This window comes from Choloepus didactylus, chromosome 22 (assembly GCF_015220235.1).
Source record: "Choloepus didactylus isolate mChoDid1 chromosome 22, mChoDid1.pri, whole genome shotgun sequence".
NCBI lineage: Eukaryota > Metazoa > Chordata > Mammalia > Pilosa > Megalonychidae > Choloepus > Choloepus didactylus.
In genome coordinates, this window is record NC_051328.1 from 44,390,684 (window position 1) to 44,414,127 (window position 23,444).

A 23,444-nucleotide genomic window follows, 5' to 3' on the forward strand; every position below is an offset into this window, starting at 1 on the left:
CGCCCCGCCCCCGGCCCCGCCCTCGACCCCCGCCCCGCCCCATTTCCCGATCCCCCGCCCGCCCCCGGCCCCGCCCCTGCCCCGCCCTCGACCCCGGCCCCGCCCCATTTCCCTATCCCCGGCCCCGCCCCGCCCCCACCTGCGGCCGCCCGAGGATGACGAGGCGGCGGCGGGAGCGCGGGGTCCGCCCCCTGCGCCTCCGCGGGGCTGCGTCGGCCGCCGCGGCTGTTATGGAAACCGGCCGGGCGCGCGGGCGGCGATGATGGGGCGGCCATGGCCCGGGCCGGCAGCTGCGGCGGCGACGCGGCGGCGCGGGAGCGGGCGGGGGTCGCGGAGCCGCAGGGCCCCGCGGAGCTGTCCCTGGAGGAGGTGCTGAAGGCCTACGAGCAGCCCCTCAACGAGGAGCAGGCGTGGGCCGTGTGCTTCCAGGGCTGCCGCGGGCTGCGGGGCGCGCAGGGCCCGCGCCGCATCCGCCACACGGCGGACATCGTCCTGCGCAGGGACGGCTCGGTCGGCGCGCGGCGGGAGCCCGGTGAGCGCGCGGGGACCCGCGACCCTCCTCGGCGCCCCCTTCCCCTGCTGGACCCGGAACCCGGACCCCCCTCCTCAGCTCTCCCTCTGCTTAACCTGGGAGCCCCCTCCTCTCGCCGCCCCCTTCCCCTCCCCTCTCGCCCCTGGACCCCACCCCGCCCCCGGACATCAGGACCGGCTGCTCCTGGCTGCCTGCCCGGCTGTGCGCGTCTTCCCCAGGGGAGAGGAACTTTGGCTGGGGGCTGAGGACACCAGAAGCACCAGGGAGCCCTGGGACTCCGCGCCTCCCGCCCCCCACTCTCCCCAAGTCGGGCTGGTTCCTCCGGCGCCGGGGACTGCAGGCCTCAGGCGGCACATCTGTGCAGCCAGGGCAGGGTGGAACCCTCCCTGCTTCCAGCAGCCATTGTGGGCGCCGGGCAGAAACCCAGGGCAGGGGCAGAAGCGTCCTCTCCACGCCCTTTTCCATGGCTCAGGATCTGTGTTGAGAGGAGGAAGTGTGTCAAATTTGAGGACCCACCTGCTTGCTTTTTCTGTTCCTAACCTTGACAAGAACCAACAATTAAGCCCTTGAAAGTTGTTTCAAGTCTATTTAGAATTGTGAGTTTGTGATTTTTTTTTCTTTTTTTTTACCCTTTTTCTTAAAAAATTACTGTCTTCCCTGGACACCCGGAGTGCTGGTGTGGGGCATATGATGCTATTGCTCCAAAAGTTGAAATCCTGTTGAGGAGCCAAGGCTGGCTGTGTGTTTGCTGGAGGAGGTCTGTGGGTTTGCTTTACGTTGGGGGTGGGGGTGACCAGGGCAAAGGCAGGGGTTTGTTTTGTAACTGGGGCTTCTGCTGTGCCCCTGCTCCAAAGCCCATCACTTCATTTCCTCTCAAGCTCCTTCCCACCTCTCTCCCCACCCTGCTCGGTGACACCTGTGAGTTGCTGTATTTTGCATAGGAAGTACCGACACATTTGACAGGTGAAAATAATACGGGTAGGCATGCAAATGACATTCCTCCCATTTTATGGTTGGGTAAACTGAGGCTCCAAGAGGTGGCTAGACTTGCCCCAAATCACACAGAAAGTGGCAGTTTGGGTTCAGAGCTTGTGCTCTTAACCAGTTTGCCACACTGTCTTCAAAGGCTGGATGAGAGAGCAGGGCCCACTGGCTGGCTCTCCCCTGGGGGATGCCCCTCGAGTCTGCACCCTTAGAGCTTGTTGAGTGGCTGGTGATATATGTTCTTTCGTCCTGAAGCTGTCTGTCTTCCCCTCCTTCTGAGACTGTCCCCTTGCCTCTCCCCATCCCTGGAGATAAAGGACCTGGCACCTCAATGTGGGCCAGACTCATGGGAGCCTTCCACGTTAAAGATGGAGAAACTGAGGCAAAGGCAGCTAAGCAGTTTGCTGCCAGTCACAGCAGCGGGTTAGAACCGAGGTCCCTTGCATCTCCCTAACCTTTAAAAAGTAAAGCTGCATTTCCTCTCAGTGCTCCCTGACATTGACGACAAGCTTTCCCAGGGGTGGCCGCCTCCTGGGCCTGCCCATCTGCCCGTCCTCCCATCCCGGTGGACCCAGCAGCACTTCCTGCCAGGAGAGCTGTCACCGCCCTCGGCCCAGGGTTCAGCGCTCACACCATGGCTCACGGCAGCCCGTTCCATGTTCTGCTCTGTAGGATCTTGGGTGTCTGTTCACAAACATGTTCCGTGAAGGTTTATGACTTACTGCCTCTTTAGAGACTAAAACACCGTATTGCCCAGAACTTTCTCTCCTGTCCTTTTTGAGCTTTCGTGTATAGCTGAAACTTTAGACCAACTACCTCCACAAAGGTGGTTAACCAGTGTTTCTCTAGGGCCTGAGTGATAAGTGAATTCACCAAAACATGCATATTTACTCCTGTAAATAGCAGTCAGGAAATGGCCCAATTTGACCCGTTCACTTTTTATTCTCCCTTTTTTACTCAGAATCTCTCAACATGTTATGTGGGCTCTCTCAGTATCTGTGCTGCCTTACAAAGTTCTGACAAATCTAAGTAGCTGTTTAAAATAATTTTTAAAATTCAATAATAAAACTAACTAAACTGTATTTTGGAAGGTGAATAATACTATCTCAGCATGTAAGTGACGATGCTTCTTCCTGTCTCCAAGCCGAGAGAGGAGAAGTGACTGGAATGAACTTCCTAATCCTTGATCTGAGGATGATTTCATAAGCTGCTTGGGAGAATTTTGTTGTTGTTTTGGTGGGAAACGTGTTAACATCTGAAGTTATTTTTAGGGGGCCATTATTAAAACCTCATGATGAGATGGGGTTATTTTTATTTTTTGAGGCAAGAAGCCACCAGCACCCCTGGGTGCTGCTGTGCTGAGCTGTCCCGGCGGCGGCTCCCCACGGCTGGGGCCGTCATGCCGGACATCCAGGCCTCGGACCTGCTGGTCACATGAGTCCTGCCGCCTTCCCTTGAGGCCCTGGGGTCTCCACCCAGAAAACCCCCAAAAAGAGCCGATGAGGGTCCCTGCCGGCCTCACCTGAGATGGGGAGGTAGCAAGGGCCTGTTTTCTCCCCCTCCTGTCCAGGCGGCTTCTGGGCTGCTCAGGTGAGTCGCTGCACCTACTGTCCTCAGGAGGCCCCTGGGGTGTCCTGCTGGCTCCAGGGGCTCGAGGTGGCCCTGGAGGATCTCATACCCACTCCCACCTCGGAGGCCTGCATGCCTCCCCTGCGCTTCCCTTTTAAGTGGAGCCGAGTGAGCAGGCGGATGCTGAGCGGTGGTGACCAGGGAGGGCGTCACAGCCCCCTCGGGAGGGTGACCTCCTGCTTCCAGAGGGGAGTGTTTCCCTCCCCAGGCCTCCAGCAGCCGAGCATTCCTGTCTGAATCGTGTTCTTCCAACAAGCCTCTCGTTGGCTCCTTTTCTCCCAGCAGTTTGCTGTCCAAGATGCACCCGTCCTCCCCATGCTGGGGATCCGTAGTGCTCTGGGGTCTTCGCTGTGTTGCACCCTGTAGGGTCACCCGAGGACGGCCCGTGGCGGGGGTGGGGGGAAGCCGAGTCACCCAGCTGCAGGCAGACTTGCTTTTCCGCCGAGTGAGGTGCTGGCTGGGGGCCGCCCAGCAGCCTTGGACCCGGGCTCTCGTTTGCTCCTGCCACGCAGACACCTGTCACAGCCCCTTCCATGGAGGAGGACAGCGAGGTCTGCGCAGCTGAAGGGGCCCCGGGCCCCTGTCCTAAGCGGCCGATCGAGAGGGTGGGCGCATTGAAGGCCCTCCCAACCTGGCATGTTTGCAGCTGCGGGGACCTGTGGCCCTGCTGTCCCCGGGGGATGGGCGAACACAGTGAGCTGGGGGTGCCAAGCTCGGAGGCCTGGGGTGCAGGGCTGGGGGCACCAATGCCATGCAAACCTCGTCCCTGACTTACCGCGGGGACTCGGGCATTTCCTGATCCCCTTCGTGCCTCAGTTTCCATGTCCAAGAGGCAGGAGACACGGACACCTGCCTCGCACTCGGCTGCAAAGCCTTGGGTGCCGGTACAGGGAAGGCTGCAGCCCTTGGCTGGTGGAGACAGTGTCTAACTGCCACCCCAAAGTGCACCCCACTCAGACCCAGCTCGGGGGATGCAGCCGAGGGGCAGCATGGCTGGCCCGGCGCCGGTCCCCACGTGCATTCCTGGAGGATGTGAAGTGTTCCAAGCACGCCTCGTGCCAAGGGCCGGGCAGGGTCTCCGTCTGGGTGTGTTAGCAGACAGGGCTCCCGGTTTAGTCTCACCTCTGAGCAAGGGTCACACCACAGGAGGATGCTCCCTGGGGAGCGTGTTCACTCCAACCTGCCTCCTGGGAAACCTCTTGAGGGGTGTGGGGCACCACAGGTGACCGCTGCAGCTGGCCTTGCAGGGTCCGTGCGGTGCTTTTAGGGGAGAGGATGTTGGTTATTGAGATGCGTCGTGGGTCCCAGGACACTTGATGTTTGGCTCGTGGTGGGCAGAGTCTCAGGCTTGCTGTCTCCTCGGGGGGTCCTGGCCCCCCACCCACCCCCACCACTCAGTTGTCCATGAGGGAATCACCAGAGCCTGTGTCCAGCACCCATGGGTGAGCCAAGGGGACTGGGAGGCACGGGGGCCTCTGAGGACTGTGAGTCTGGTCCCAGGGTGTGGTCCATTCAAGCAACTATGCCACCGGGGAGCTGAGGCACGATGACATTGGGGTGTCTTTGACCATGAGCCCTGACACCTCCATGTGGGTGCAGCCAAGCCCCTGAAGGAGGGAGCTGGCCTGGGAAAGGCATCACATCAGTGAGGCAAATGAGCACGTGCCAGGGCCAGGGCTGTGGGGTCTGGGGGAGCTCCCACCCCGTACTGCCCCTGGGCCGCTCCGTCCTGCTGCCCAGTGGCAGGCATGTCAGCCTTTGGAGGGTCCTCAGCATGGCTTCTCCCCAGGGAGGGTTGGAAGAAGGCCGAGGGTTCCCTGTGGCTGCCCTGACTGGTGACCACGGGTGGCTTAAAGCAGCACACTTCTCTGAGGGTCCGGAGGTCAGCAGCCCCTACTCCCCCTTCAGAGCCAGCACCGACCCCTCGTCCACTGTTAAGGGCCCATCGGGTAATCCAGGATGCTCTCCCCATCTCAAGGTCAGCGATTGGTGACCCTGAACCCCTCTTGCAGTTTCCAGAGGTCATGGTGGGGATGTCCTTGGGGGCTGGTGGGCAGGTTTATCCCTTCCCGTTCTTTGCATTTCGAAAGAAACTGTAGGTGGCGGTACCCCCCCCCCCCAAATTGCTCAGTGGGTGAGGCATTCAGTTTTGTTTATGGTGTTCCTTTTGGTGTAAAATGTATCGACGTTGATGCACGTTCACCGACAGCCCCTAACCCTCGCCTCTGCCGGGTGGCCCTGAGGGAGCTGGGAAAACGGCTGCCCGCTGTGGGGTCCAGTTCCAAGAACCCATCAGGGCCCAGGAACCTGAACCCCCAAAGCTGCCTGCCCAGGTGCCTTGGACATTGACTTGAGCAGCATCCAAGGCCCCCACAGGCGCATGAGAACCCCGGACCTTGCTCGGGCCGGGCACTGCCCTGAGCCCACCCTGGGGTCTGGTGCTCTGGGAGCCCGGCCTGGGCCCCACCGTGGGCCGCGTGTGTCTTTCCCTGACACTCGCTCCATCTCCCGGTGACTCGGTGGTCACGGACGGGGACAGAATCGGGCTGGCCTGCGGCGGAACCCTGGCTGCGTGACCTGGGCCAGCGCCTGGGCCTCTGGGGGCCGGGGGAGGCCGGCAGCACCGAGGACCAGGACGGTGGTCTCTGCCGAGTGCCCAGGCAAAGCTCAGCAAGGAGGGGAGGATACCCAGTTGGCCCCGTTGCTCCTGGGGGCGCTGGCTGGAGGGGGCTCTTTAGCACTGTCCCCAAGACTGGCTGGGTGGGCCGCGGCACAGGACCTGTGTGGGGGTTTTAGCCCCGGCCCCGGCTCTGGGGAGGAAAGGGGAGGGGGAGCCCCTGGGCCGACGTCAGCCGGGCGGCCTGTGGAGCCGGCGGGCCGGGGAGGAGCGAGGAAGGCCGGCACACTGCTCCCTCGACCTGGAGCTCAGTGTTTGCCGAACAAACAGGCCACTGCCCTGCTCTCCGCGGCCACACCTCCCTCTGGCCTCGGTACTTTGACCCGCTGGTCCCTGAGGCCCAGTGCTCAGCTAGGGCGTCCCCTCCTCTACGCTATAAATTTAATTTCCTGACTCCGGAATAAGCACCAATTGAAGGCTGGCTTTTCCAGTTAACTCTTCAGTAGCCTGTTGGTCAGCCACGGCCCTCTATGGGGGCTTGGAGACATTCACTGACTTGCTCAAAGTCAGAGTGGGCTCCAAGGTCTATGCTTGTTCCCAACACCAGGCCCCAGCCAGACTCGCCAGGGAGATCCAGGTGCAGCCCCTGCACACCTGCCACGCACACGTGCACACGTGCACTCGTTTCCCGGCTGTACGGCGCCCTCATATGTCCCCAAATTCATACAGGGCAAAGGGCACCATTGAGCCCTTCCTGTCGTGCCCCCAGCCGGCCGTGTGGGTGTTTTGTGCGTGTCCAGCCCACGGGTGAGTCCCGTGGTGGGCCTGGGTGCTGCCCTCTGCCGTCCCCCCAGGGGTCCTGAGCCTGCAGCACGAAGGCACCGTGTCCTCCCCGAGGGCTGCCCCCTGCCCCCTGCTCGGACACCCTGGCCCGGCCTCGGTGGACACTGTGTGCTCCCGCTCTGCCTCACTTGCTGGCGATGGGCCCTGCGGGAGCTCTGGCACCCCAACCTGAGAGTCAGGAGGGGGTGTGTGTGCCGCGGGCGGGGGCTGCGGAGCCTCCACCAGCAACGGGGCGCCCCCATGTCCTCTGGGCCGGGCCTCGCCCAGCAACGGGGTGCGGCCGTCTGACCCAAATGGGCCGGGAGCCTCCCTGGGCCCAAGCGAAGGGCTCTGCCCTCGGCTGGGGTTGAAGGGCCCTCAGACGGTGGGGCGGCTGCACGACCCCGGGGTGCAGGGGAGGGGACGGCTCCGCCGCGCCGGGAACCGAGGGCAGGCAGAGCCGCGCGCCTCGGGAGGGAGGCCCCAGGGGGCTGAGCCTCGGGGAGCTGTGAGTGGGTCAGAACCCGGTTGCCCGGCGCCGGTTCCCTCCTCCACCTTCTGCTGGAAGCAGAGCCTCCCTCCAAACAAAACCTCTCTCGGCGGCCACTGCCGCGGCGCCGTCCCATTTCACGGGAAACTCGCTGGCTTCCCGGTTCCGCCCCCTTGGTTATTTTACACAGAAGGGGGAGGCCCCCTGTCCCAGCGAGGGTGTCCCCGCCGAGTGGTCGCCGCCAGCAGAGCTCAGGGTGCGGCCGGGGAGGGGACACCCCTGCAAGGGCTCTGCATGGCTCCGTCTTCGCAACACAAAGCACCTTTTGAATTATGAATGTTTAATGTTGGCACAGATTTTTGGGGACCAGATTGGTTATCAGAGCCAGGGAGGCAGCATTAAAACTCTTCCCGCCTGACCACGTCCCATTTCCGCCCGGCCTGCTGGCGCCCTCCGCCCCGAGCCGCCACCTGCTCTCGCAGCAGCTTTGTTCTGGGTCTTGTTTCCTCCACCTTCCCTTTGCCTCAATCCAAAAGCGGCCGCAGACCCGGGCCAGGGACCGCTCAGGCCTGGGGCGACCCAGGCCTCAAAACGCACGAACTCTGGGGCGAGTGGTTTCCTGTTTTTCTCGTGGGCCCCTTTATCCTTGGCAATCTCCCGGGTCTTGGTAGCATTTTGGAACCATTTGCAGAGGGGGCAGGTTTCACTGAGGGGACGATTCTGTGGTTCGGGTTCATTTCTACTCCACTTTGTTCCAGAAAGGAGTTAAGGTGACTGGAATTCACATCCCAGTTCGGTGCTCACTGCCGCCTTAATTCAAGGGATGTTGTAGAAGTGACTGGGTTTTCTGCCTCTTGTCCAATGCAGCATCTTCCAGGAAGCTCGGGGAGTGGCTGGAGCAGATTCTGGGGTCCCCCAGCTCAGTTTTGCTCCACTGCCACCGTCCACGAGCTGGAGATGTTGGGGCAACCGGACTCCCACTTTGGGGCCTCCGTCTCCGCATCTGTGGACTGGGGCTCCAGTGCTCCCTGCGGCCTGTGTGTTGTCACGACTACTGGAGCAGGCCTGGGTAGTGCCACCCAGAGCCGGGGTTGGGGTGGGGGGTGGGCATAAAACACCTGGGCCCGGCTCAGTGCCCCACACTCCGGCTGACAGAGAGGCAGACAGTCTGGGGGAGTCTCCCAGCCAGAGCTGCCAGCAGGTGCTGAATCCACAGTCCACTGTTGGGGGTTCCTTCACGCTCCAGCCTCCTCTCTGACTGCTGTGATTTGGGGGTGCATAGCCTCAGCTCTTGGCATTTGGAGGTTGGAAGCCATGGGGGCTCCTCCCTGCTTTGAGTTCCTTCTTTACTTTCACCTCCAAAGATGAGGCCTCCTTCAGCACCCCACGAGTAGGCCTGAGGGGCCCACAGGTGTAGCTGCTGTGTGGGGCGCTGGGCCAGTCCCCTGTGGGTGGGTCCACATCCAACCCCTGGCCTCAGGCCTGCACAGATGGGCCCAGAGCGGGCTGTGTCTGTGGTCCGCCTCCTAGTGCTCCTGGGAGACCTCGGGGTGCTGATGTATGTCCCTGAGGGCAAGCGGAAGGGAGGGGACAGTGGGGGGCATCCATCAGGGTCTTGGGGATGCTGAGTGCTCGCCTTGACCCCCTCCTTCCCTCCTGCCTTACAGAGCCTGCGACGATGGAGGTGCCGCCAGCCAGCTCCGAAGCCCAGGTACACTGATGTCTTTCAAACTGCTCGCGTGGTCAGGGATTGCCAGCGTCCCACGTGTTGTTTGTGGAGCACATGAAGCCAGGCAATGGGCAGGCAGGAGACATGGGGAAAGCTCACAGAGCGTAACCGGAGGCCCCGGGGGGCAGGGGCAGCGTGGTGCCCGTAGCAGCTGGGAGAGCAGCCCCCACCCAGGCTTGGGGCTAGCGAAGCCACCGTCCGCTCTCCTCCTCCACGGCTGCAAACATCTGGGCACATCCCCACGTCTTTGGGCGAAGGGGGCCACTGGCTCCCTGGCTGTGAAGGCAGCTGTGCTCCCCAGTGAAGGGGCCTCCTTTTGGAAGGAGGCCTGTTGTTTAACATTTAAAAAATATTTATGGAAAATCTGGAGCAGGTCCCCTCTGTACTGCTCTGCCCAGAGGCCCTGAGTCACTCCAGTAACGGCACCCCAGGAAACGCCGCTGGTGTCTGTTCCCCTAGACGCCCACCCCTGAGCCTCGGGAAATGCACCTGTAGTTCCCTCTCTCCAGGGCCCTTCCTCTCCGGGCCCCCAGCTGGCAGCGTCCCCAGGCTCCTCGGCTCCCCTCCTGCCATCCCCAGAGCCCAGAGGTCCAGCTGAGGGCCGGGCTGGGCTGCTGGGCTTTGGGGCTCTGGCCACCTGCCAGGTCCTCCCCACGGGAAAGCGAGCGCTCTCGGCCTCCCAGGGTTCCCACGGCCCAGGCCCAGGCGGAGAGGCTCTGAAGGAGCAGCTGTCAGAGAGGAGGCTGGGATGGCAGTGCACCCTCTCACCCCACTGGGCAGGGGCCGCTCAGCATCCCCAAGGCCCTTTCCTTCTCCACTTGTCTCCAGGGTTTGTGCTCTTGTGGGAGGATAAGAGGGCACCCCCACAAGGTCCCCCAAGGACCTACAGGGAACCACAAGTGAGGGAGCCCAGCCTCTGCTTCTGGGACCAAGAAAGCATGTGTTGGAATTTGTACCACCTGCGGCTCTTGCCAGCCTGGTTTCCCAAAGGAGATACAACAGGAGCCGTCCCCATCCCAGTCTGTGCCAGGAGGACGTGGAGGGCGCCCGTAGGTCCACTGCCCCAGGGAACCCCGCCCTGGCCTGGCCAGGCTGCTGCTGCCTTTGGGGTGTGCCCGGCCGTGCCCTCTGACCGGCGCACCTGTGCTGACTCTTGATTCTGGGGTGTGCCTTGGAGTGCCCTGCAGAGCAGAGGTGAGAGGGCGGTGGTGTGCCCCCCTGAGCCAAGAAACTCTGCCCACCCCCCCCCAGGGACTTCTCAGCAGCTTCTGCAGGACAGAAAACTGCATCCTCAGAACCTTGTCCCTGCCTGACACTGGCTTTCACCACCGGCCCCCACCCTGCCCTGCCAAGACAGGTTCCCCAGGGCCCCTGGGCAGGTGCTCGGGAGAAGAGTCAAGAGCAGAGGTTCAGCCTGAGCTCCAGCCGGGGGCCCAGGGCACAGGGACGTGGCTCCTCACAGCGTGCAGAGCCCTGGTGCCCAGCCCTGAGCACGGGCAGAGAGCCTGCACCCCAAGGCTGCGGCCAAGCAGCCTGGCCACTGGGTGAAAGAACCTGTGCACAGGGCTTAGCATTGCGCCAGGCATACAAAGGAGAGCTGTTGGTATATTTGTGCATGTATCTTTTCCCATCCTGGTCACATAAGGGAAAAATTTGAAAGCCCTTTAAAACACAAAACAAAATGCCATTTGCTGGTTCCTCAAAAAGTTGAACACAGAATTACCCTACTACCTGGAGATTCCGCTCTTGGGCTGCACCCAAAGGATTTGAAAAGGGGGCCCTCGGAGACCCGAATGCCAGAGCACACAGCCGCGTCACCTACAACAGCCAGAAGACGGAAAAAGCCTGAGTGTCTATCAACAGACGAACCATAAACAGAATGTGGTCATTCAGCACAAAAAGGAGTGAAGTTCTGAGACTTGCAACGTGGATGAACCTTGAAGATGTCATGCTGTGAGAGAAGCCAGACACAAAAGGACACATGCAGTGTCATTCCATTTATAAGAAATACCTAGAATAAGCAGATTCATAGAGAAAGTTGTTGCTAATGGGTGCAGAGTTTCTGTTTGGAAATGGTGATGATGGCACATCATTGTGAATATACCAAATACTTAAAACTGGTCAATTTTAAGTTATGTATAATTTACTACAATGAAAAAGAGTGAAAAGAAAAACACCCCTCAATGCTGTGCAACAGAAGCGGTGGCGTCACTGTCACCCCTCGGAGCTGTGCCCCCTCGCGCCCCCTCCATGTCTGAGCTCGCGGGGGAGAGCTCGCGGGGAGGGGCGCGAGGGGGGGGCCTCCCACAGCTCTGCGGGTGCAACGGGTCAAGAACAGGGAAATGCTGAGTGAGGAGGTCGCTCCTGCAGCCTCCACAGCGTGGAATATGTTGTTGTGCTTTTCAAAAGACTCCTCGGGGAGACCCCCCCGTCCCCCGGCCTCCGGAGGCGTCCTGGCCCCGCCCCGCAGCACACGCAGCCTCCGCCCTCTCGTCCTACCCGTGCTGGTTTTTAAAGGGTTATTGAAGTAGACTGAAAAGTAACATGTATTTTTAAATATTTAAGTGAGAGAATGTAATTTTTTATGAGCACAAGTGTCAAACATTTCTTATTTATGGGTGAGCAGTTACTCCACCAGCATTTATTGAATAATCTAGTCTTTCTCCACTGGTAGAGTTGTCTTTCTGCTTTTTAAAATCAACTTTATTGGGGTATAATTTACATCGGGTAAAACGCACAGACTTCGGGCAGTTCAGTGAATTTTGAGCGCTGTGTGTCCTGTGTCACCAACGCTATAGTCAGGGTGCAGAACCTTCCCGCAGCCCCGGAAGTTCCAGTGCCCCCTCCCAGGCAACCCCGAGCCCTCAGCCCTGTGCCCCGGGTCCCTAGTGCTTAGAGGGTCCTGCCGCGGGAGAGCCCACCGTGTTTCTGGCATTGGGTGTGTGGCCATGTTCCTATTTTGACTGCGGTGAGGTGCCCGGCCACCCCACTGTCCCGTCGGGAGTCCCTCGGTTGTTTGTTCGCTCACCGGAAGACCATTTGACTTTTTCCAGGTTTGGATATTATGGCATTTGAGTACCGATCTTGTATGGACCCAAGTTTCCATTTCTCCTTCTCTTGGTTAAACACCTGGGATGGGGGGAAGGCTGAGGCACGCGGCAAACGTTTGTTCTTGGTGAGACTCTGCCTGGCTGTTTCCCCAGGCCGCCGCGCCATCTGGGGCGCGCACTTGCCCCCGTCCGTGGCGCTGTGCCAGCGCGCGGAGCCAGGCCCCTGGACGCGGCGTCTTCCGCCCCGGGGCTGGGGGTCCCTCCCCTCCCCTCCCCTCCCCTCCCCTCCCCTCGCTGACAGCAGCCCCTGCCCCGCCGCGTGCCCGCAGGTGGTGCAGTCGCTGGGCTTCGCCATCTACCGCGCACTGGACTGGGGCCTGGACGAGAGCGAGGAGCGCGAGCTCAGCCCGCAGCTGGAGCGGCTCATGGACCTGATGGCCAACAGCGACGATTGTGACGACGGCGGCGGCGGGGCCGACGAGGGCTACGGGGGCCCCGAGGAGGAGGAGGCAGCGGAGGGCTCCCCGCGCGCCGTGCGCACCTTCGCCCAGGCCATGCAGCTGTGCGCCGCGCGCCTGAGCGACCCCCGCAGCGCGCAGAGCCACTACCAGGCCGTGTGCCGCGCGCTCTTCCTGGAGACGCTGGAGCTGCGCGCCTTCCTGGCCCGGGTCCGGGAGGCCAAGGAGGTGAGGGGCAGGCACGGGAGAGTCTGGAGACCTTGGGGAGATAGGGTGTTCGCTAGGCTCCCTCTTGCTTGGAGAGCAGAAAGTGGTTTTGAAATTAACTGGTTCCACCGTAACACTTTGTGGAGGCTGCGTCATTCTTTCCTCTAACCAGGTAGGGTTCCTGGCCGGCTTCTCTGCCCTCTGGGCCTGAGGTGGCTCTCAGGGACATCCTCTTGGGCCAGTGGGGTCTGGGATGTGGCACAGGACAACTTACTAGCACTCATCTGAACCGGTATGGATGGACCCAGGGTGGCTGGCTTCCTGGCACCCTGTCTTTATGGTGTGCTTCTCTTATCTTCCCCCCACCCTGAATTCTGCCCCAGTTGTCAGTAACAGCTCCAAGGTGTTCTCACACTCCCCGCCACCGCATCCCGAGGTCAGTCTTTGTTCTGCTGGTCGGTTTCTTACCCAGACCACAGGAGTCCTTTCTGCAGCAGGAGAAAAGGGCTCCAGACCTCAACCAAGTGGAAATTGGGGGAACTGGTAGTGGGAGGCATGGCTGAGTTGGCGTTTGGACAGAGGCAGTCTGCTCAGGGACAGGCATAGGTGCCAGGCAGGAGGGAGCCCGTGGGGACTGGCCGGTCACACACAAGGACTTTTATTAGAACCTGCTGGCACTGGAAGCGTTTTCTGGAGCTCCCAGAGCAGACTGGCAAGTGGCTTGGGGGAAAGCCCGGGGTAACCGGTTCTGCCTGAGGGTGTGTGTGTGGGGTGCATTGGTGAGAGCAGACAGAGGTCCCAGGCAATCGAGGCAGCCAGAGGCTGCCAGTCCAGCAGCTTCCACCCAAGTTCTCACGTATGACAGTTACCTCACGTGCTTGGGTCTTCAGTTCCCCCGTTCACTAAGCACTAACCTGCCACTGATCCCAGGACTTCTGCCGGTCCATGTTTCCCCCAGTCTCCCTCCTCCCAATGAGGCCCTGCTAGGCTCCTCCCACTCTCCCTCCTCCCTGACAAGGTCCTGCTTGCGCCTCCAGATGCTGCAGAAGCTGCGGGAGGATGAGCCACAGGTGGAGAAGCCCCTGGCGGATCTCGACCACCTAGGACACACGGACTGGGTGAGTCCGGCTGCCCCTCCTGACCAGGCTGCCTTCTCTCAGGCTCTAGGCGTGTGGGGTGTGGGGTCGGGGCCGGCCTGCGCCTCAGACCACTTTCTCCCCTCGGGGCCAGGCCCGGCTCTGGGTCCAGCTCATGCGGGAGCTCCGCCACGGGGTGAAGCTCAAGAAGGTGCAGGAGCAGGAGTTCAACCCCCTGCCCACCGAGTTCCAGCTCACGCCCTTCGAGATGCTGATGCAGGACATCCGGGCCCGGAACTACAAACTGCGCAAGGTCATGGTGCGCGGGATGAAGGGCGGAGCTTGGAGGGGCTTGAGCTGCTGGGGGCAGGGCCTGCGGGGGCGGGGCCTGTTGGGGGTGGAGCCTGTTGGGGGCGGAGCCTGGGGACAAGGCCCAGCATGACAAGGACTGGAAGAGAAATGGAGCCCTGGCCAGGCGCCAAGCGTCCCCCTAAGAAGACAATGCCCCCTACCCACTCCTGGCCCTCAGCCTCGACTGCCTGCCGGCTCCCCCCCAGGTTGACGGCGACATCCCGCCCAGGGTGAAGAAGGACGCTCACGAGATCATCCTGGACTTCATCCGCTCTCGGCCCCCGCTCAAGCAGGTGCGCCCCACCCAGGAGGAGTCAGCTTCCCCAGTGAAGGGGCCGGTTCCCTCCTGCCCGAGGGTCCCGATGCTGCAGCCTCGTCCTCTGCCGGCAGGTGGAGCCGCGCTGGGCCCCCTGTGCGCCTGATCACTGACCCCTGACCACTGTCCTTGCAGGTCTCAGAGAGGAGGCTCCGCCCCCTGCCCCAGAAGCAGAGAACCCTCCACGAGAAGATCCTGGAGGAGATCAAGCAGGAGCGGAAGCTGCGGCCTGTGGGGAGCTCCTGCTGGGGCACCCGAGGTGGGGGGTGAAGGGGTGCCGGCTCCCCTGGCATCTCTCCGTGGGGGGTGGTGCTAAGCAGAGGATGTACCTGAAGCTCTCAGCTCCTGCTCTGTGGGGGAGGGCAGGGTTTACGCTCATGTCCCCGTCCTGCCCCCTGTTCACACTCACTGACCCCCTCCCTGCAGGGTTCAGCTCTCTGCACCCACCCCCACTCACTGAACCTCAGGATTTGGCTCCCTGCCCCTCCGTGCTCACTGCTCCCCTTCCCCCAGGGTTTGGCTCCCTACCCTGCATCCTCAACGCCTGCTCAGGGGACGTCTCGTCCACTTCCTGTATCAACCTGTCCCCCACGGGTGCCGGGAGCAGTGCCCAGCGGCCGCGGCCCCGCGTCCTACTCAAGGCACCCACCTTGGCTGAGATGGAGGAAATGAACACGTCTGAGGTCAGAGCTGCTGAGGTGCCCAAGAGGTGGCTGGGAAAGGGCAGGAAGGGAGGAGCTGGGCACACTCAGGGCAGCAGGGGCCGTTGTTTGGCTCTGTGGGCAACTGCTGCCCAGACCGTGGGCTGCAGCCTGGCCGTGCCCTCCTTGGGAGCTGGTGCCCTGACGTGGGCTGTGGGCCCTGGAGCAGGCTGGGCAAGGGGGCACATTCTCATCTCCGTGCTGAGGAGGGCAGCAGCGGCCTCCTGGCGGCTCAGCCTCCATCCGACACCAGCCCTGACCTCTTTAGAACTTTCCAGAAGGCCCCAGGCAGGGCAGGAGGGGAGGGTGGCCCCCAGCCTCAGGGACAGGCAGCCAGGCCCCCAGCCCTTGGACTGAGCTGTCGGGTGCGCTGGGTCTGGCGTCTCCGCAGGAGGAAGAGTCCCCGTGTGGGCAGGCGACCCTGAAGCGAGACCGCTCCTTCTCGGAGCACGACCTGGCCTGGCTCCATAGCGAGGCGGCCCCCGGCCTGCAGCCGCCCGCCGAGCCCCCCGGAGGGCAGGAGCTGCTGCTTAGGCCCCGTGCAGGCACCGTGCACAGCCAGAGCCCCGGCCAGGAGCCAGGCAAGTGCTTCCCGCCCCCCCACTCTCCCCCCGCCTGCCCCCCCCGTCCCCCCCTCCCCGTCCCCCCATCCCGCCCCGACCTTCCCACCCTCCGCCTTAGCAGCACATGGAAAGAGCAGCCCAGACTCCCCCGCGCCTCAGCCAGGCATCCTCCACCCATTTTTTTAACTTGATTTTTTAAAAATTAAATAATCCCTACTCTTTGTAAAATGTTTTTTAAAAGCTTAGAAGGTAAATCCCCATTTTACCTGGGGACAACTGCTGCTCATGGGCCGGAACACCCAGGGATAGACAGACTCCTCCAGTCCGTTTCCACAGGTAGAGACCCAGCGGGGTCCACAAATTGTCACAGAACAAGGCCCCCTGGCCTGGTTGTCAGGCCCCTCTTGCGGCCGTGCAGGCAGCTCAGCAGCTGGGAGCTCCCCCAGACCTGCCGGCCCCTCTCTGCCCCTCGAGGTGATGGGCGCCCTGGGTCCTTCCTGCACATGCTCAGGACACCCCCTTCTGTGGTCCTGACCCACTTCGGGTGGTGAGAGGTCCACCCGGTCCGAGCTGGGCTTCCATGTTGGCGAGAGGGCCTGGCGGGGGCAGGCACCCATCTCTGCGATGCGCTTGGCTGCACGCTGGCAGGGCCCCCTCACGGGACTCTGTGCTCGCTTCCTCCAGGGGCTTGGATAGGGGCCCTTCAGCGCCCTTGGCTGCATGTACCTAGGCTGGGCGACGCCCTCCAACCCATTGCCCAGTGCCCCTCATCAACCTCCCAGCTGCCCCCTGCCCGTCAGCCCTCGGAGCCCCCAGGCAGGACACGTGTCCACTGTCCCCATCCTGCCTTTCTGCCTCCCCGTCCCTGGGGGCTTCTCCCCCAAGGAGAGGAGGGGGTAGCACAGTGGTCACCGTGGGCCAGCTGCTTGCTTCCTCATGGGGCCGTCTCTTGTGTGGCGATTGGGCACGGTTGAGTCGCAGGCCTCCTTTAGAACGTGGCCACAGGGACTCGCAGCCTCTTCACAGCTTCAGGGCCTCAGCCTGTTGGACGTCAGCGAGTCACAGCTGATGGCTCTGGGGATCCCTGCCTCTGAGCTGACCATGGAGGGGGGAGTCCACCCTAGGCCTTGGGAGAAAAGGGGTCCAACCGAGGGTCCTGACAGGGCCCTGTGTCTGCCTTCAGGTTCCGCCCCTGGGAGTGTCGAGGCTCAGCCTGACCCCCGGTCCCCCCGGCACAGCAGTCCGGGGCCAGCAGAGGAGAGGCCCGAGGCCACGGCCCTGGACAGCCAGACCAGGCACCTGTGGCTGGTGAGTGACAGAAGCGCTTCAGGCAGGACCCGGGAGGCCCTCGGTGCCAGCCTGGGGTGGGGTCGTCTGACCTCGCACAGCCTGGGTCTGGGAAAGCAGGAGGCTGGGGTGTCCGGACAGTGCGGCCCCAACACCTGCCGGGCCCTGGCCCGATCGGGGGTTGGGCACATACTGACCCCGACACCCTGCACCGCGAGGCAGCATGATTGGGGGAGGGATACCAGACAGAGGGTCTCAGCCCTGCCCTGGCCTGTGTCATCCGCGTCCTTGTCCTCAGCCTCACCAGTGTGAATTCTGTCTCCCTGCGAGGTGAGGATCCAATGCTTGCTGATTCTTTGAGGCCCACTTGGACCTGGAGTTTGGTCTGTGATTTTCTTAAATGAGATCACGGATTGAAGCGTTTGGGGCCTCGAGGTTTCCTGCAGGCGGGTGGGGTGTTGGATGTCGCTGTTGTCATTTCCCTGAGGTTTATCGAGAGGCTCAAGTGAGAGACATGGAAATGCTTTGGAAAGTAGAAGCGACTCGGGAGGTGGGCAGGACGGGTGGGCCGGAGAGCCTGGCCTGCAGCAAGGCCCGCCCAGGGATCAAGGGAGCAGGCCTCCTGGGTCTGGCTGAGCGGACGAGTGGGGAGTTTCATGGAAGTCACTGGCTGGGCTGGATTGAGACCAGGAGGATGTGAGGCTCTCCCGGAAGAAGGTCCTCAGGGTGAGTTTCCCCCGAGTTCCTGAGGAAGCCTCAGCCCTCCACTCTCCCAGGAGTTCAGCCACCCCGTGGAGAGCCTCGCGCTGACCGTGGAGGAGGTGGTGGACGTGCGGCGTGTGCTGGTGAAGGCTGAGATGGAGAAGTTCCTGCAGAACAAAGAGCTCTACAGCAGCCTGAGGAAGGGGAAGGTGAGTGGCCAGTCTCCTGGATGGCTCTGTCCCTGGTCCAGCGGGAGCCCTAGAGAGGGGTGGGGGACAGACGAGGTGGGGATGGGCCCCCAGGAGCTTGGACAAACCCAGTCTTTCCTGACAGATCTGCTGCTGCTGCCGAGCCAAGTTTCCACTGTTCTCCTGGCCATCCACCTGTCTCTTCTGCAAGAGGTGAGTCATCGTGAAAGTGTCTTGGCTGTGAATTGGCACTGGAGTTGGGGGGAGGCAAGAGCCCTCCAGGCTAGTGCTGCCTGACAGAACTTTCCGTGGTGATGGGGATGCTCTGTGATGTGCTGGTGGCTGTTAAGTCCCTGAGATGTGTCTGGTGCAACCAAGGAGTGGAATTTTTAATTTTATTTAACAGAAACTAATTTAAAATTTAAATAGCAAGGAGACTTCTGCTTTCAGACAAAATGAGGTTACAGATTACCCTTCCACCTGAAACCACCACAAAAATGCAGACAAAGGATATGGAACAAGGAAACACCAAGGGGGGGCCATGACTGCCCGGCTTCCCTGTGGAGCTTCCAGGCCACGGCCCAGGGAGGAGGGACCAGCCAGAGCCCGCCAGGCCCTGAGGTGAGGGCTGTGGCTGGAATCCGGGGAGACCAGGTGGCCCCTCGAGTATTCAGCAGATACTGATCAGAGCAGGTGTGCAAGGAAATTCCCCAAGGCTGGGAAAAGAAGCACCCTAAAGCAGCAGGGCGGGGTTGGTGAGCCAGGGCCCATGGACCAAATCTGGTCCACTGCCTGTTGGGTAAGGTCTTATTGAAACACAGCCACACTCATTTATTCATTACTCATTCAGCCATGCCTAAAATATTTATTGTCTGACCCTTCACAGAAAAAGTTTACTGACCCTCATCCTAAATGTTTAAGGGGACAGTACCCAGCACCCCCAGGAGGCTGGGAGTGGAGTCTGTGCCCACCAGACAGACAGGAAATCTTGTAGTTCATGGGTCACGGGGTGGAATGCACAGGACGGTCTGGCCTCATTGGTGAGGAGCACGTGGCCCTCAGGTTAGCACTGTACAAAAGTGAGATCTGAAAGGACCAAACTATTCCCAGAACAAAGCTCACGAAAAAGAATAAAAAAATATCAACCATCCAACAAGATGAAATGTCTGGCATCCAATAAAAGATACCAGGCATGAAAACATAATAACAAAATTAATAACAGCACATCATGGGGTTTATAGCATTTCTGTAAGTAAAATGTTTGATAACAACAGGATTAAGGCCAGGGAGAAGAGGCGGGTGTTGGAAGTGTGCTGTTGTGAGGTTCTTACACTCTCCATAAAGCGGTATAATATTGCTTAAATGTAGATTTGATAAGTTAAAGATGTACACTGTAAACCTTGAAACAACCACTAAAATGACAAAGCAAAGAGTTACAGCTAATAAGACAAAGAAGACAGGAAAAGAAGAAAAAGGGAACAAAGATTGGATGGGCCAAAAAGAAAACAAATAGCAAGGCAACAGACTTAAACCTAACTGTCAACAATCCCATTAAATGTAAATGGTCTAAAGAACCTAATTAAAAGGCATAGTTTGCCAGATTGAATTAAAAAAAAAAATAAGACCCAATCATCTGCTGCCTACAAGACATTTAATTTAAATGTAAACACACACATAGTTTAGAAGTAAAGGAGGGAAAAAGATATACCATGTAAACATGGTCCAAGTGGGCCTCAAAGAATCAGCAAGCGTTGGATCCTCACCTCGCAGGGAGACAGAGTTCACGCTGGTGAGGCTGAGGACAAGGACGTGGATGACACAGGCCAGGGCAGAGCCGAGACCCTCTGTCTGGTATCCCCCCCCCCAATCATGCTGCCTCGGGGTGCAGGGTGTCGGGGTCAGTATGTGCCCAACCCCCGATCGGGCCAGGGCCCGGCAGGCTTTGGGGCCACACTGTCCGGACGCCCCAGCAGGCGGCCAGCCCTGGCAGCCCAGCTCCTGCTTTCCCAGACCCAGGCCGTGCAAGGTCAGACGACCCCACCCCAGGCTGGCACTAGTCAAAAACTGGAGTTGATATATTAATATCATACCAAGTAGAATTCCGAACAAAGAATATATTACCAGAGACAAAGGAGTTCATTTCATAATGAGAAAGAGACTAATTCATCAAAAGGAAATAATAATCCTAAACATATATGTATCTAATAAAAGGGATTCATAATACATGGAGCAAAAACCGACAGAACTGCAAGGAAAAATAGCTAAATCCACAATTATAATTAGAGACTTAAATATCTCTAATATTCTTGATAATTGATAGAACTAGTAGATAGAAAAAATAAGGATATAAAGCATTTGAACAACACTATGAAACCAACTTGATCTAATTGACATTTATAGAACACTCTACCCAAAAACAGTAGCACACGCATTCTTCTTGGTGCCTGTGGAACGCTTTCCAGAACAGACCATACTCTGAGCCATAAAACAGGTCTGAATAAATCTAAAGGGATTTAAGCCATGCAAAATCTGTTCCCTGACCACAATTAAATTAGCCGGGGGGTTGTTGAAGTTTGGACAATTTGTACTATTGTGTCGAGAAGAGACTCTGATGTATCATTACAGAATAGTTTACATAATATACCCCATTTTAATTTTTTAATTATATGTATTTTTTTTAAATCTATGCTTAGGTGAATCTGGAGGATTGAAACTGTATCACTAGCAGGGATTATCTGTGAGGATGGGTTTTGGAGGAGAGGACCATTCTGTATAGATTACGATTCTTTGCAGTGTTTGAATTTTTACAAGCAGGCATTTACTGTTGAAATCAGTATGGGAATAGAAAATGATAACAGCTACTTAAAGTGGAGTACCTGGGGCTGACATGGTGCTTCCGGGGTGAGAAGTACCAAGTACAGCAAGTGTGGAGTGTACAAGGAAACTCCAGGCTGGGTGCTGTAAGGGAAAAGCTGGGAAGGCACAAGAAGATTTGGGGTGGAGTACCAAGTCAAAGAACAAGTGGGATTTAGGAGAGAAGTGATCAAGGGCAAGGCAAGGTCGGTTTGACCCAGCACCTGTGCCAGGTGGGACGTGGAGGCTGGGACACAGCTGTTTCCTCGTGTGCCTCTCCATGGAGCTGACGCTGCTTCCCCTTCCTTCCCTTCCAGAGCTGTCTGCAATTCCTGCAGTGTAAAGGTGAGCCTGTGCCCGGGGCTCCGGGGTCCTGGGCGCCATGGGGAGCAGGGTGGGATGGGTTCTGCTGAATCTTCTTGGACTGGACAACCTGCCCTCACCCTTGGGCAGAATCCACTCCTAGACTTCCGAGACCATGTGCAGTTTTTAAAAGCCCTTGGTGGTGGAGCTATTTGTTTTGTTTAATGTTCCGTGTTGGTGGGCCAGTGCAGAGAGACCCTTTGCTTCCCATCTGCACACCCCAGTCTGACATCTTACAGGTCCCTCAGGCATTTTTGGAGAGGTTCTTTATACCGTTTCTTGTGTCTGTGCAGGTGTGTGCACAGCGGTGAATGGATAGTGAGTAACATTTAGAAGCACACCACCCCATTATGCCTCAGCTTAGAAACAAGAAATTGCTTAAAAGGGATTTTTTTATCACCACTTTTTTTTTTTAACCCTGACCATATGTCCTGCCACCTGGCAATGGAAAAACTCCCACCTCATCAATATTAAATACTTATTGAGTGCAGGACCCCCTAGGTTGTGTGCAGAGACATGCACAGTTCCTGCCCTCTAATGTACTGTCTAGCTGAGCCAGAAGTGCAGGTGAGTGTAGGAAACACAGAAGCACGTGTAGGGCCTTCAACCCAGGGCCTGGGGGAGAGACCCAGAGCGATGACAGAGGGCAGGGGTCCCTGGCTCACTGCTGCAGCCATCCCACTCCCCGCTCCCCAGGGCACTGAGAGCCAGGCCCTCCCAAGGCGACCTTTGCCCTCTCAGCCCTGTCCCCGCCTCTCTCTGCGCTGCAGATCAAGATGCCTTCTAAGAAGTTTGCTCACATCCCTGTCTACTCGCTGGGCTTTGAGAGTCCTCCGAGGACATCAGCTGACAGAACCACGCCCGCCCAGAGAAGAGACATCTTCCAGTGAGCTCCTGTGCCTTGCAGCTGCTGTCACCGCGGGAGCTGGGTGGGGGGCTGGCTTGGTTACCTTTTGCTGGGACACCCTGAGGTAGTTGTTTTGGGACGGATGAGGCTGGAGGCCTCTGGGGCGCAGGGTGGCGAGTTGTCCTGGGTGGGCCGGCTCCTTGTGCCTGCTGAGGAAGAGCCTTTCCCAAAGTCCGCACTAATGCCGGCCTTCAGGGCTGCACCTTTCCCGTGGGCAGGGTGACAATGCCAAGAGAGAGGGTGATTGGGAGGGGAGAGGGGCTCCTATGGGGCAGACAGTGGCCGGAAGGTGCAGATACACCAGGTCAGGCAGAGGGGCAATGGCCAAGCAGGCAGCCCGGGTCCACCCAGCTTCCGCTCCAGGTGTCCTGGTTTGGCTGATAAATGACATCACCCTGGACAGGTGGTGCTGGGGCGGTTCCAGGGCATTGCAGATGGACGGCCGGTGGCATTCTCAGGACAGGTGCAGCGCTGATTACTAACAACAGTGGAAGCTACTCCCCCAGTGTAGACAGATGGGGCCCCTGAGCCCAGCCCCGGGGGAGGCTGTACTTGAACCCAGGCCACCTGAGTCTGGAGCCCCTGCTCTCAGCCACTCAGCTGAGCTGCACCCCCCCCTCGCCCCATGGACATTTTAAAGTGTTGCTTGGCAGGCATGAGGCTGCCTGGGTCAGGCAGGGGCAGCGGGCGCATCTGGGACCCCTCCCCTGAGCCAGCCTTCTCTCCCCACATAGACCCCTGCAGGGGCCGCGGTGGCGGAGTGTGGAGGACGAGTTCCCACACATCTACTCCCACGGCTGCGTCCTGAGGGACCTGTGCAGTGGCTGCAGCAGCTTCGTGGCTGATGTGGTCCGCTCCAGCCGCAGGAGTGTGGACGTCCTCAACAGCGCTGCCCGCCGTGCCCGCCACACCCAGTCGCTCTATGTGCCCTCCCCGAGGACTCTCGACTTCGAGTGACAGCCTCGGGCCCCGCCCCCGTCCTCCCGGCCCTGGGCTGGGCTGTGGGGCCTTTGAGAGGCAGAGCCGCCCTCCCGAGCTGCGCATGTACATATATACAGATACAGATGCGTTCCTGTAATGTACACCCAGTCTGTGTGTTTCTACCCCTCGTTTCCTGGCGCCTGCACTTGGGCAGTCTCACACCAGTGCCCATCCCAGGAAATGGTTCTTCTCACTCCCGTGGGACGGAGGACAGGCCTGCGGGGGGCACAGGTTCCAGATGATGTGGCTTGAGGAAGACCCCCACCAGCTCTGGGTCCCAGTGTTCCCCTCTGTTCTCCAGGAGGGGAGAACAGAGGCCCTGGGTGGGAGAGGACGCCCCGGTTCTACCTGCTCTCCCTCGGCAGGGCCGGGCCAGGCGGTGGCTCAGGTCTGAGGCTCACCCGGCCAGCACTCCCACTGCCCCTGGAGCCACCCACACAGCGGGGCCTGTCCCAGTGCAGGAGCAAGCAGCTCTGTCCATCTGTACCACAGTGCCTGCCTGCTGTGGATGGGGCTCCTGTCCCAGTGGGGTGCCACCACCTTTAGCAGAGACCGTGTCCGAGCGAGGCGAGGGGCTGTGTAACGGGACAGTCCACCCACCTGCGAGGGGCTCGACACACCAAAGAGTGACTCAGACA

The 23,444-nt window shown here is 59.7% G+C and overlaps 1 protein-coding gene across 6 annotated transcripts; it reads left to right on the forward strand.

Moving 5' to 3' along the window:
- Window positions 1-246: 246 nt before the first annotated feature.
- SPIRE2 (spire type actin nucleation factor 2) lies at window positions 247-22,907 on the forward strand. 6 transcript variants are annotated; one of them, XM_037816440.1, is made up of 16 exons: window positions 247-532; window positions 8,742-8,785; window positions 12,183-12,539; window positions 13,556-13,636; window positions 13,749-13,913; window positions 14,152-14,238; window positions 14,397-14,520; window positions 14,775-14,944; window positions 15,354-15,543; window positions 16,709-16,833; window positions 17,589-17,723; window positions 17,848-17,915; window positions 20,789-20,900; window positions 21,689-21,804; window positions 22,229-22,288; window positions 22,560-22,907. In XM_037816440.1, the coding sequence occupies exons 1-16, from the start codon at window positions 274-276 to the stop codon at window positions 22,780-22,782; spliced, it is 2,316 nt and encodes a 771-aa protein (XP_037672368.1). In that variant the 5' UTR covers window positions 247-273; the 3' UTR covers window positions 22,783-22,907. The 6 variants fall into 6 exon arrangements, with proteins under 6 accessions (XP_037672368.1, XP_037672369.1, XP_037672366.1 ...); XM_037816438.1 differs by having other exon boundaries at window positions 260-532; window positions 20,873-20,900; XM_037816435.1 differs by having other exon boundaries at window positions 260-532; window positions 13,749-13,907.
- Window positions 22,908-23,444: the final 537 nt, after the last annotated feature.